This window comes from Cryptomeria japonica, chromosome 10, assembly GCF_030272615.1.
Source record: "Cryptomeria japonica chromosome 10, Sugi_1.0, whole genome shotgun sequence".
NCBI classification, from domain to species: Eukaryota; Viridiplantae; Streptophyta; class Pinopsida; order Cupressales; family Cupressaceae; genus Cryptomeria; species Cryptomeria japonica.
Window position 1 is genome coordinate 586,017,115 of NC_081414.1, and position 13,667 is coordinate 586,030,781.

The window sequence follows — 13,667 nt, forward strand, 5'->3', positions numbered from 1 at the left end:
TCTAGTGGATGTTACCAAAGTCGACCTAGAAACAGATGAATTATTTATAGCATTAGATAACTTAGAAAATGATAACCCAAATACTCTAGGCATTCTCAGCTCTGATAGAAGTAAGGACTCTCCTGACTGTGCTAAACACAGTAAGAGAAGAGGTAGGAGATCCCCCGCTGAACTAAGATCAAAGGATGGAGATGCCAAGGGTTAGTCTAAAATAACTACTCTTTTTAATGCAAGGGAGGGGAAGTTCCCCCCCACAGAGCCATGAAAATCATAACATGGAATGTTAGGGGTCTGAATGCCCCTAACAAACAGCGCATCTTAAAGCGCTGCATCTCTAATTCTAAACCAAATATAATGTTAATCCAAGAAACCAAAATGAACTCCTCTAAGATAGCCCTTTTCGAGAAAAAACTAGGCGTTAGACAGCTAAAGCACTCCCCTACTACAGGGGCCTCTGGGGGCTTAGCCATCATTTGGGACTCTAGATTCATCTCATTTACACCTTTAGAGATTAAGCAAAATTGGATGGGAGGAGAAGTAGTAAGTTATAAAAATAACCTAAGATTCAAATTGATTAACGTTTACGGTCCTATCCAAAATAGGGATAAGGCTAGGGTGTGGGTGGAACTGGAGTCTTTCCTCAAAAGTTTCCCAAATGATGTATGCATCATTGGGGGAGATTTCAATGCTATCACTAAGGTAGCAGACAAAAGGGGAGGTAGCAACAAACTTCCTCCAGTGGCTGTAGATTTCAATCATTGGATCAATAGGAACTCCCTGTTGGAAATCCAGACGGCAGATAATGCCTTCACCTGGAACAACAAAAAGCTTGGTTTCTGTAACATTGTTGAGAAACTAGATAGGTTCTTTATCCATGGAGGGCTCTCGAAGCTTAACTTTACCCTGAATGCAGAAACCCTCCCTTTAGCAGGATCTGACCATTTCCCACTCCAACTAATCTTATTATCTGACCACTCCCCTAAAAAATGTCCCTTCAAATTTGAGAGCATGTGGTTCAAAGATGATAACTTTTTAAACTTAATTGAGAACTGGTGGAGAAGCTCTATTTTCTCTGGTTCGAAGATGTTTATTATCACAAGCAAGTTAAAGCTTATCAAAAGGAAGCTCTTAGAATGGAACAGGACTAATTTTGGAAATATTTTCGATAAAAAACTCCTAATAGAAAATGATCTTAAGAATGTTAACATTGAGGTTCTTGAGAAGGGGATGGATGAGCATCTCTTCCTCAAAGAAAAGGCTCTACTCTCTGAATATGAAAAGATACTCTCAAATGAAGAGATCTTTTGGAAACAAAAATCGAGGGAGACTTGGTTGAGTGATGGGGACCGAAATACTAAGTTTTTCCACAATACTACTAAGCAGAGGAGATGGGTCAATCGGATTTCTAAAATTAAGAATTGTCAGGGTTCCATCCTATCTGAACCGGATGATGTTGCCTCCGAGGCAGCAAGGTTTTTTGATAAAATCTTAAACAATATTGAAGGCTCCAACCTCAAAGCCCAACTCAATATTATCAAGAATCTTCCAAAACTCATTAACGATGACCACAACAAAATCCTGTCAAAGAAATTCTCTGAGGAGGAGGTTAAATCTGTCCTTATGAAGATGAATCCTGACGAGGCCCCGGGCCCGGATGGCTTCCCCACTAGCTTTTTCCAAAAATGTTGGGGTTTTATGGGGATAGAGATCACGGACGCCTTAGAAGGTATTAGGAATTCTGGTAAGATTCTCAAAGAAATCAACAATAGCTTCTTAGCTCTCATCCCCAAAAAAGAGAATCCTGAAAGCTTTAATGACTTCAGACCAATAGCCCTCTGCAACACTCTGTACAAACTCTTAACCAAAACCCTAGCAGCCAGACTCCAGAATCTTCTCCCCATTATCATTAGTGAAGAACAAACCGGCTTCCTAGTAGATAGATCAATCTATGATGGGGTTATTATAGCCCAAGAGGCCATTCATTCGGTCCAGCTCAACAGGGCCCCAAGTATGCTAGTCAAATTAGACATGAGCAAAGCTTACGAAAAAGTTGATTGGCGCTTCCTATGCAAATGCTTGGAGGCCTTTGGATTTTTCAAATCTTGGATCAACCTAATCTTTGAATGTATATCCACCCCCAAATTCTCGGTCTTGGTTAATGGTTCCTCGGAAGGTTTCTTCAGCAACTCAAGAGGGCTCAGGCAAGGAGATCCTATGTCCCCCTTCCTCTTCATCATCATGGCTGAAGCCCTAGGTAGATCCATCTCTAAGGCCAAAGAGGAAGGTGGGATCCAAGGAATCCCCATTACCAGCGGCCTCCCTCCCTTTACGCACCAGCAATTTCTCGACGACACGATGCTTTTTGGGCAGGGAAGTGTAAGGGAAGCGAGCGTCTTCAAAGGCATCCTTAATTCCAATATGCTAGCCTCAGGTCAAGAGGTGAATCTGGCCAAGTCTGCAGTTTTTCTGTTCAACATAGACCCCTCCTTAGGAAAAGTGATCAGCAATGTCCTGGAGATTAGTGAAGGAACTCTTCCTTGCAAATACCTAGGCATTCCCCTTGACAAGGGTAGAAGACCCTCAAAATTATGGGACAACTTGGTGGATAAAATCAAGTCCAGGATTATCACTTGGAAAGGAAAATGGCTCTCATTTGCAAGTAGAGCAACCTTGGTTAGATCGGTCTTGTCAGCTATGCCCATTTACCAGCTCTCCTGTCAACATTTATCTTCTTCTAAACTTGCAGAGCTCAACAAGCATCTCAGGACTTTCTTTTGGCAAGGTGCTAATGACAATCGTAAAATATCACTCATATCCTGGGACAAGATATGCAAACCTAAAGAAGAAGGAGGAGTTGGCATTAAAAACCTTCGTGATCAAGGCAAAGCCTTGGGTGCCAAGTTGGTCTGGAGGATGTTCAGAACCCCCCACCTCAAATGGGCTCGCTTGCTGCACCACAAATACCTTAATGGAGGGAATCCTATCCAAATCTTCAGAGAAACCAACCCTCCCAGAGGGTCCTGCCTATGGAATTTTATGTTAGACTGCAGGAGGATTATCTCTGACAGACTTACTTGGAACCCGGGGTCCAGGGATAAAGCTCTTTTCTGGTCGGATTCATGGGGTGGATATAAGGCTATTGATAATATCCATGACTTTGGTGCTACTCGGATCCTTCTTGAATCTCATAGAGGACCCCTGTTAAACAACTATATCTCCCCTTCAGAGGATGGGGCTGGTTGGCAGTGGATCGAGAAGGAAGATGAGGATATCCCGATAAGGGATAAACAAAAACTTATGGCAATTCTTAAATCAAGGAACATTGCCTTAGGTCAGGTTGAGGACAAGCTCGTCTGGGATGGCTTCCTAAGAGGAGAATACAACTCCAAGGATGGGTACTCTCTCATCTCCAAATCGTTTATAAGACCTATGACTGAGCTTCCCTTGAAACTTTGCTGGGATAAATACTGTCTGCCTAAGGCAGGTATCTTCTCCTGGCTTGCAGTTCAAAACAAGCTCCTAACTGCGGACAAATTTAAAAGAATGGGGTATGAGGGCCCTAGTAGATGTCCTCTTTGCGAGGCTGACGAGGAAGACACCAATCATATCCTCCTTAACTGCCCCTTTGCTCACAAATGTTGGATCTGGTTCACCAATAAACTTGAATGGTCTGCAGCCTTCCCCCACACCATCTTTGGAATGCTCAAGGCATGGCCTCTCCTCAGGCGTGGTTGTCTCTTTGAAGGTTTATGGACAGCTCTTCCTTCTTCCATTATGTGGGAACTATGGAAAGAGAGAAATAGACGTCTCTTTAAGAATGAAAAACTAGAGGTTCCCAGAATCATTAACAGGATAGAGTCAGCTATCACTGAGCTCATGAACAACCGACTATCATCAGGTACATTGAAGAATGCCTCTATCACTTATCGGGATGAAAAGATGATAAAACGTTGGGAAGGCTTATCCTTTCCTCCCTTTATAGGAGATGGTCCTATTGCTAGTCTTCGATCAAGGGAGGCATGCAGATGGCAGCCCCCAAGCGAAGGTTGGATGAAGCTAAACTTTGATGGGGCATCCCATGGCAACCCAGGGCAAGCAAGGATAGGATGTGTTGTTCATAATTGGGAAGGCAAGGAACTAGCAACCCTTGCCTCTCCGGTTGGCATCAACACCAACAATTGGGCGGAACTTATGGCCCTGGTGGAGGGTCTGCATTTATGCAGGAAACTAGGAGTTAAGAACTTGGAAATTGAAGGAGATTCAGCTATAATTGTCAATGCTCTGAGGAAAGGTAGTATGCCTAATTGGAGACTAAATACTTTGTTGTCAAAAGCTCTTGACTTATGCAGAGATCTTGATAGGTTCACAGTCAATCATATTTATAGGGAGGGCAATAAAAGAGCGGATGAGTTGGCCAACTTGGGAGCCGATGGCATCAATCTCCTGTTTGTGCCACCTTAAGGCAAACCCCTCTTTTGTTTTCGTGTCCTAAGAGGTCGTTAGCATGTTCCTCCTTTCATCCCCTTATGTTTCTCTTGCCCAGAGTCTGTTTTAACCTCCTTATTTATTCCTCTTCCTACCCCCTGTATTTTCGAATAGATACTCAGACAAACATTCAGTTTAAATATTGGCTTCTCAACATATAACCGTTAACTAACACTTTTGTTTTGAATATCACTTCGATCAAGTATTTCCTTCATTCATCGATATACTATTTTCGGTCGCTAGGGCTATCTCCTCACCGCTTCCTATCTGATATCCATCAGGTTTTTATGTCGATGAAACCATGGGCTTCGGTGACCTCCTTTATTTTTCCACCGAAATACTTCTTCCATCGATATCACTATGGCCCGTCGATGAATGATCTATTGTCTCACTAAAGCCTTTCTTTATCCTCTCTTGTCGTCTTCCACCAATAAAGTTGTATCGACGAAACAACGCATATCGGAGACATGCCTTTTAGCCTCCTCGAAACCTATCTCCTCATCGATATCTTTTATCGATGTATCTACCTATTGTCTGATCGACCTTATTCTTTTGATGAGAACGTTTCTTTCGGTGAGTCCCTTTGCACCGATGGTATTATCTCCTCGAAGACCTTTTCCCGTCGATGAAAACCATCTCCACTTTCCTCGATATCTTTTATCGATGGAATTACTATCTTCGATGAGTCCTTTCTGAAGTTCATCAACGTTTCCTTTCTTTCGATACCCTTTTTTCGATGAGACATCGTTGGGTCTCATGTCGAAGAAACCTTGGGCTTCGGTAACTTCCTTTATCCTTCCATCGATACACTTTTTCTATCGACATCACTACACTCCTTCGATGAATGGGTCTATTGTTTCATCAAGGCCATCTTTCTTTTGATGATTTGCTTCCACTATCAATCTTTCATCGAAGAGCTCATTAGTAATCTTCCTCGATAAAGTTGCATCGGTAAAACCACACACATCGGTAACATGCCTTTTAGCCTCCTCGAAACTCATATTCTTATCAATATCTTTTATCGATGTAGCTTCCTTCTGTTTGATCAAGATCATTCTTTCGATAAGAACGCTTCTTTCGGTAAGTTTCCTTCATGTTGCGCCGATGGTATTATTTCCTCAGTAGCCTTTTCCCGTCGATGAAAACCGTGTCTGCTTTCTTCGATATCCTCTTTCGGTGGAATCAATGCTTTCGATGAGTCCCTCTTAGGTTCATTGCTGTTCCCTTTCCTTCGATACCCTTTTTATATCAATGAAACTCTCTTATGTTTTATTGACCTTTTATCTTTCGATGAAACTTTCACTGTCGGCCAATAACTTTAGCATCTCTTTGACACCCTTCTTTTCTCGAACAATCCTATCGATGAAACCTTCCCCAGTTTCTTCGATCTCATCATTTCGGTAGAACTATCTTCTTCGGTGAATTCATTACATGTCCTACCGATACCGTAGTTTCTTCGGTAGCCTTGCTTCATCAACGGAACCTCTTTTGGTTTCTTCGATATACCTTCTATCGATGAAAAATAACGCTTTCGATAAGTCCCTTATGAAGTTCATCGAGGCCCAAGTCTATTCGATAAATCATCTTATCGATGAAACATTGATAGGTTTCTTTGATTCAATAGGTGTACCATTTCGGTAAAACTAGACATTTCGGTGAGAGGTTAGTGTGTACATCCGATGGCTTTGGTTTGGGGGATAACTTTTAGGATTCTGATGTCGGTGGAAGTTTCAAGGGTTCTATCAAAACTCTTAAGGGCATGCTTGATTTACTTAAAGCTTTCCCATGACACTCAATTAGGGCCTTGAAGGCTCTCGAACCATTTTCTTTAGGATGGTAGCTCCCAGCGATCTCTCTGCAGAAATATTTATGGAATTTGCCTCGTTAATTTTATTGAGTTTATGCTCTTCGATGGGTAATCTCTCTCGCATTTTGTTTCTAGAGATTTTTTGAGACTAATATTTTGAGCTATGTATCCTAACAGGGTGACCATCCAAGCAGGTATCATATAAGTTGACCTGTTCGGTTTTCTTTTTCCTAACATTCTAGTGAAAGATTTTCTCAAGATTTTGTGCAGCATAAGGAGCAGAGCATGCTTAACCCTGTGTTTCAGGAATAGCAAGTACCGTCGCCCTCAAATGGCAGCATCACCCCAAGAGATGGGCAATCTGCTGCTCAACTTTACACAGAGGATTTCTACATACAATCTTCATTATTTTGGACAAGTTCCCTTTGTGATCTTGTACCTCCATTTTGTATTGCATTCTTAATTTTTCTGATCCTTGAGGGATTTGGGCTAGACCGGAGGTTTTCTTCCCTCCATTCTTTCCTACCGGTGCCCACACCGAATGGAGGTGTAAATGTAAATGTAAATCTATCTATTTTTTAAATTAATAAAATTCTTTGGCCTCAGCCTTTTATCGATCAAAAAAAAAATATTAGTTCTTAGTGAATTATATTGATATGCAAGCCTAAAATCCAAAATATCCCAAATAGGGACATTACAAAATCCTCTTCAAGTGAAAGCTCCAACTGAAAGGTGAACAAAATCTCACTTCATACTTAAATAATGGCATTACAAGGAGGTCTTACCCCTTTGTCTTGCTGATAGAAGTTGTTAAAATATTTAATCTTTACTTGGCTTAGGTTTATTTGTATTTAGTTTAGGATATTCCTTTGGAATTCCTACATGTAATTTGTCCTCTGGTACATGTGTGAAGACAAGTCATTTCTTTTATTTTCCTTTATTAAGGAATATTAGATTTTCTCCATAAGAGGATGTGGACACATGGCACACACATTTTATGAATGGTGGCATTCATAGATTTGGGAGTTACTTTGTAGCTCCTCTCCTCATCTCTATTTAAGAGATGTCTCCTCTCTCATTTCTTCTTAATAATATTATTGTAAAGAGCTTCTCTCTCTCTCTCTCTCTCTCTCTCTCTCTCTCTCTCTCTCTCTCTCTCACACACACACACACACACACATTTTAGGCATTGCCTCATTCATAATATCACAAGGGGTTTTTCTTTGTTTTTCCCCTTTCAAAAGTTCTTGTGCCTCCTTCACATTTGGGTGATTGCTCCAAGGTTTCTGCATTTCTCTTGGTAACATTTACTTCATCAATAAACTTACTTGGATTTTGTTTTTCTTTCCTTGCTCTTGTATTTTCTTTCAGAGGTCATGCACCTTTGTCTGCTCTAAAACAATCACTAAGGACTATTAGACTATTTCCCTTGCGTCTGCTCATATAACAGTCTCAAAACTCAGATATTTCACACCAAAATCCTTCACAATACTCGCTACAATGCATATAAAGCACGTAAGATTTATTACACCATCCCACAATGTTTATTTATTATATCTCATCAATTAGGAAGACTAAAAAGTCTCGCAAACCACACCAAACAAGAGAAAAACTCAAAAAATGGAACTCACAAGATGCCACAAATTGTCATGACGAAATCACAGCTTCCAACAAAGGTAATTTCATTTTCTCTACAGTTGCACAAAATAGCCATAGTAGATAACATTTTTGGCACTTGCTTGTCATGTCCCCTTCTTAGGCCTACTCAGTTTGGTGACACTTAGCCTATTTTCTAAGTTCATATAGGCTAATTGGTTATGGTAAGGGGACTTCAAATATCTTGGAGAGAACAAGTTCAATCTTTATTGGTTTCTATTTATGGCAATGAGTTCAATTGGCGGTATGGATCACAGTGACACTTCAAAAGTATTTTCAAACTCCTAGGGTGTTCTCCAAACTTCTTGGAAAGCGCGCCTATTTTTAAAAAGTCTCCAAGTTGGCACTAGTCGTCATACCACTACTTCCATTTTATTGTGGCATTATCAAAATTAGATTCTGAAGTCTTGGCAGTGCTTTCCACAACTCGAGTTGAATATTTAAAATATACACTTAAGTTTCTAATGTTTAATGATAAAATAGTTACTTAAATATTATATTTTATTAACATTGTTTATGTCCCCTCAAAAGTGGACAACTAGGGGAAAAGGTGGGAGATTGCACATGAAAAGTCATTTTATAATTTGAAACGGTCTTTTGGTGGGAAAATGAATTATTTTAAATTTTCCAATTGGCTCTTTTCCCTCCAAAACTATAAAAGGAGGTTGAGAGAGCACATTTTGCATATGCTAAAGATTTGATACTATTATGCTATTGAGTTGAACCTATGAGTTCTTCCAAAATCTTCTGAAGATGAAAATCACTAAAGAATACATTTTTTCAAAGCAGTTTTGAAAATCTCATCAAAGCGTGGTGACAATTTGAGAAAACAATTTGAGCTAGTAGTACCTCAAACTCAAAGTGGAAACAATTTGAGAAAATCTAAAAAAGCTTGATGACAAGCAAGTTCAAAATAAAAAGTTTAGTTCTTATGTTGAGTGAAACAAGGGCAGCTCTTATTGAAGCAATTGTTATGGTACATCTCATTAGATATTTTTAAAAAATTGAACAAATAGAATTAGGTATATGGCCTAAGGTAGTTTACAATGACATCTTGTGCAAAAGAAAGAAGACATGGATGAAGCAAAACAGAAAATGGATGAGTGAATAGAATATCTATTTGAATGCATGCCCCACAAATAGCAAAGAGATAAAGGCTTTTGTTATGGATAAGATACACAAATGTACATGGAGTAAAGTGCTAGGGAGAGAAAAAATATTATATTGAGGAGTTCAATACCACATGTGATCATCATCAAAAAGTGTACATAGGAGCTAATATTCCATGGAGAGCCAAAATTCTTATTGCTCAATTAAAACTTAACTATTGTCAACTCTGTTTTGAAATAGGGCGGTGCAAAAGGCCAAAAGAAGCTTGGGAAGATGATGCAGCAAAGGTGGAGTGTGATTCCAAACCGATCACAATCAGCTCTTTGTAGTGTCACCTCTTTGTTGTCAAGGGAGATCTTTCTCCCAACTCACCTACTCAACCTTGGAAATTAGGTTAGGTGATGAGGATTACTTAATGTCTCAAACTTCTCTCACCTCTCAACCTGCTCCTTACACAAAAGTGCAGCCACGGTGGGTGCCCAAATGGTCCTTCCCAAGACACCATATGCCAAAATGGACTCCCAACTGTTCTACAACCTTGCCAAAGGCCTTTAGCATGTGGAGATGATGTATTCAAGCTAACTTTGCCAACCAAAAGGTTTGGGAACATCTTTTAAGATCTATACCCTATCTCGCCCCTAGAATCTAGTAGCCCTTCATTTTAGGACTGGTGAAAAGAACTCTTTGCTCAGGCCCTTTCTCCACAAACTGAGACCAGATTCAAATACCGTTTTGGGAATTCTAAATAATATCTCAAAATGACTATGTGGTGTTTTGGAGCATGTCTATCAAAAATGAGGTTTTCTCGCTGCACTAGGGCTCAATTAGCCCACTTTTACAAAGCAACCACCAACAAATTAGTTTCCAAATTTCTCTTACCAACTTGTAGGATCTTGGTACATCACATAGGTTCCCAATCCACCATTATTTCCCTTGGAAATTCTTTTTCCTTTGCTGTTCACACTATACACCTACTTATCTAGTCTAACACATGGAGATGTTAGACTTGAGTTTGAACAAAGCCCTCTCCAACTCCATCCTCTGCTACACTATTTGACACCAACATGAAAACAAAACCAAAATCTTCCATTCCACCGGGTTTGGCCAATTTGTACGATGGAATGGAGATTTATTTACATTTTTTGTTCACAAACCCTTGTTAACTAGGGTTTTTGGGCAGCCTACAAAGAAACAAAGGTATCTTGCTTATCCCTTGATGAAATCAAACCAAATTAGTGGCAAAATAAAGTAGACTCAAAGGCCCTTCATATACACTTGGTCTCACAAGCCTATCTTGCCTGTACAGAGCTGTCTTGCCTGTACGGAGCCGTACAATACCAGGAAATGCAGAAAAACAGTGAATTTTGCAGAAAACAACAGACTTTTGTTATTGCTTTGTCCTCCAAAAACATTCAACAACCATGCCTCGGCCATTTTGAGGCTATTTAAACATGTTTGGCCTGAATTCCAACAGCCATAACTGACTTTCAAACAATGTGACCGTTCATCTTCCAAAATTGAAAAGTTACTAAGCAACTTTTTCAACTTTTCAACAATTTTAGCAAATTTTACTAAATGACCCTACAAGAACTAATACATGCAAAAATGGTCTCAATATGACCTTATTACACCAAATAAACATTAAACATGACTCTAGACCCCTATATGCATACTTTGGCCAATTTTGACCCTGGTGCATGCTCCTGCACCAGAAGAAAGAGCGTATTTTTTGCATTTTTGAGGCAGTGTAATCAGACTGACACTTCATTTTGGAATATGATGCCTTCACATGCAGCAGGGACAAATATGTTAATACCTTGACAGCTACTTCTTGGTAGTCTTTTCAGTGAGGGGACTATTGAGAAACTGGGGGCCTCATTATCACCTTAAATAGGAGAAGGATTGAAATGTATAAGTCAATATGATTAGGCTGACTGTCGCTTAGGATATTTGTTAGCCTCACGAACATTAAAATTTTCTTATTTTTCAACTATTTTTTATAAATCATCCTTTCTCCTGATCATTCGAAATTAATGCAGTCCCATGGAAGGGGTTTAAGACAATCCGATGGAATTGAAATAATGCAGCTACACAATTAAAATGAATCTAAAAGCCCTGCATACATAACTGCAAAATTAAAGCTGGTATTGGAGAGGGGAACTGAAGCTTTCCTTCGCCAGCTCAAGAAGTTTTTATATTTATGTGACAACTTCCATGGCAATTATTAAAATTCTAATTTCTATCAATATTTGCATATAGTTATCATAACTTCTGATCTAAAATCCTCGCTTTCACTTAAATATTTTTAGCACAAAGGAATTTGAAAATGGATGGCACCACTTGTTTAAAAACACTGCAAGTTTCCTCAGCAGCAGCCACAAAAAAAATTTAGCTACCCCTTTCAACAGGAGATAGCCTTAGTCTGTGGATACAGGAACTCTATCCTCTCTCGATTTCCAAGAAAGATCTTTCCTGTACTTAAACCATGGTTGCATGTACCCCATTCTCTCTGGATTCCAAGCGGTGCCTCTCCACTCAAGTAAAATATCTTCACCATGAGGCCCACTCAGCCGTGGACACAAAATTCGATCTCTCTCAATTGCACATTTGAAACCAAACTACTTTAACCACTGTGTAATATTTATTTAGTTATATAATCCAGCTCACTTATTGCAAGCCAAAAAGGGAACAGTATAGATTAACTGCTAGTACAAATGAAAGCCAATGTACCTGCGATGCAAAATTGGACTCGGTTTCTGCTACTTCGCTGGGTGCCCCGCGTGGTAAATGCCATCGGCGTGTCGGTGAGTAAATAGAGGCACGCTCAGCCCTGCTTCTGTCAAAAGAATGCCGCACTTGCTGCAAAGAATACAGTGGTCTATTTGAACTGATAAGTTTCTGAGAAGGAAAGTTAATTGGCAGGGTCGATTTGTGGAGTGACAGCGATGCACCTGCAAGTGCAGCCGCCATGGGATAAACTTAAGCCTCGGTATGAAGTTGATTTCGAATTGTTTACGAATCGACTTGGATTTACAGAAACTCGACCTCTTGACCCCTTCTGCGATAAAACATCACAAATATTCCGTGAGATTCGTACTGTGGATTGTTTTGGTTCTTCTGAGGCGGTTTCTCGAAGTTTCTCGCAATCTCAGGATCTTTCAAATTTTGATGTACGTTTTTTTATGTCGCTTTGTAATGGTCGTGAAAAACGAAGTTAGATCGCAATATTTGTGTAATCAAAATATATCCTTTGATTTGTATTTCATTGTTTGTGTTCAATTCGTTTTTAATATGTTAACAAGTGTCAGGGAGTGGGTGGGAGTACTTGCCTTATAATATTGATATAGTAGAATAATTGTGAATATAAATTTTATATATTAATATAAAAATATAAGAAAATTAGCATTAATCATAACTAAATAAATCTAGTTAATTATTATAGAATTGATTTAATATTATGATATAACATTTATATAATATGATAATTATTAATATTGATATTTAAAAATTAAAAAATAATAATTTAACATTAATAATAAAATAAATAAATCTAATTAATTATTCATTAATTTAATATTTAATAATAAAGAATATATCTCAATAATAAATAATAAATATAATTATAAAATAAATTTATTAACATAGAATATATATTATGTAAATAACAAATATGTCAATTTCAATTGATTATTAACAAATTAATACATAGATGAAATTATCAATTACAATTACATAATATTAATAAGAAATATATTTTAATATAAATATGATTTTTAGTTTAACAATTATTACAATATTTCCAAGTTAGTATTTATAGAGAATAATGAAAAAGAGTTGAAATTTAATAATTTATAATTAATTTTATTTATATAATTTGAATTGTCATAATATAAAGATAAAAAATATATATTATATTATTTTAAGAAATTTGTGTTGAAAAATTAATTATGGTTCATTATATCAAATAAAAAAAAAATTAAATTTTATAATAATTAATATATAATTTAATTATCATCTTATTTTAGTATTTATAACAATTAATAATAATTTTAAAATAAATATAATTATTAATATATTTATTATTTAACAATATAAGGTAAATATTGATATTAATCTTATGATGATATTATTATAATAATTGAATTATAATTAAAAAATTATTTACCAAAATGGGTTTGAAATAGTTTTATTTGCAAGTACTAGAAGATTGGAACCGTTGGTCTTTATAAAATAGAGGATGGTATTTTTAATAAATAAATAAATAAATAGAAAAGCATTTTTCCTATCTATCTATACTCTAACGTATCAACAATGAGTAGAACGGTTACACATATTCTATGAATTTTTGATAATATTATCTAAAATTTTACATATATATTTTAGAAAAATAAAAATATTTAAAGAAACAAAATAAATATTTGTTTGTAATTGGTTCAATTAAATTTTATTAATAACTAATTAAATCAGTAAAAAGAAAATTCTTTTTATATATTCTAAACTTAAAAATTTTACATATATATTTTAGAAAAATAAAAAATATTTAAAGAAACAAAAGAAATATTTGTTTGTTATTGGTTCAATTAAATTTTATTAATAACTAATTAAATAA

At 37.2% G+C, this 13,667-nt stretch overlaps 1 protein-coding gene across 1 annotated transcript in view; it reads right to left on the reverse strand.

The window, feature by feature from the left end:
* The window catches only part of LOC131071896 (uncharacterized), a 75,685-nt gene extending 63,409 nt beyond the window's left edge, over positions 1 to 12,276 (reverse strand). Inside the window, exon 1 of the mRNA XM_058007864.2 lies at positions 11,789 to 12,276. Coding sequence (XP_057863847.1) covers positions 11,789 to 12,028 — 240 coding nt within the window. The 5' untranslated portion in view covers positions 12,029 to 12,276. The remainder of the gene's footprint in view (positions 1 to 11,788) is intronic.
* Between the last annotated feature and the right edge of the window lie 1,391 nt (positions 12,277 to 13,667).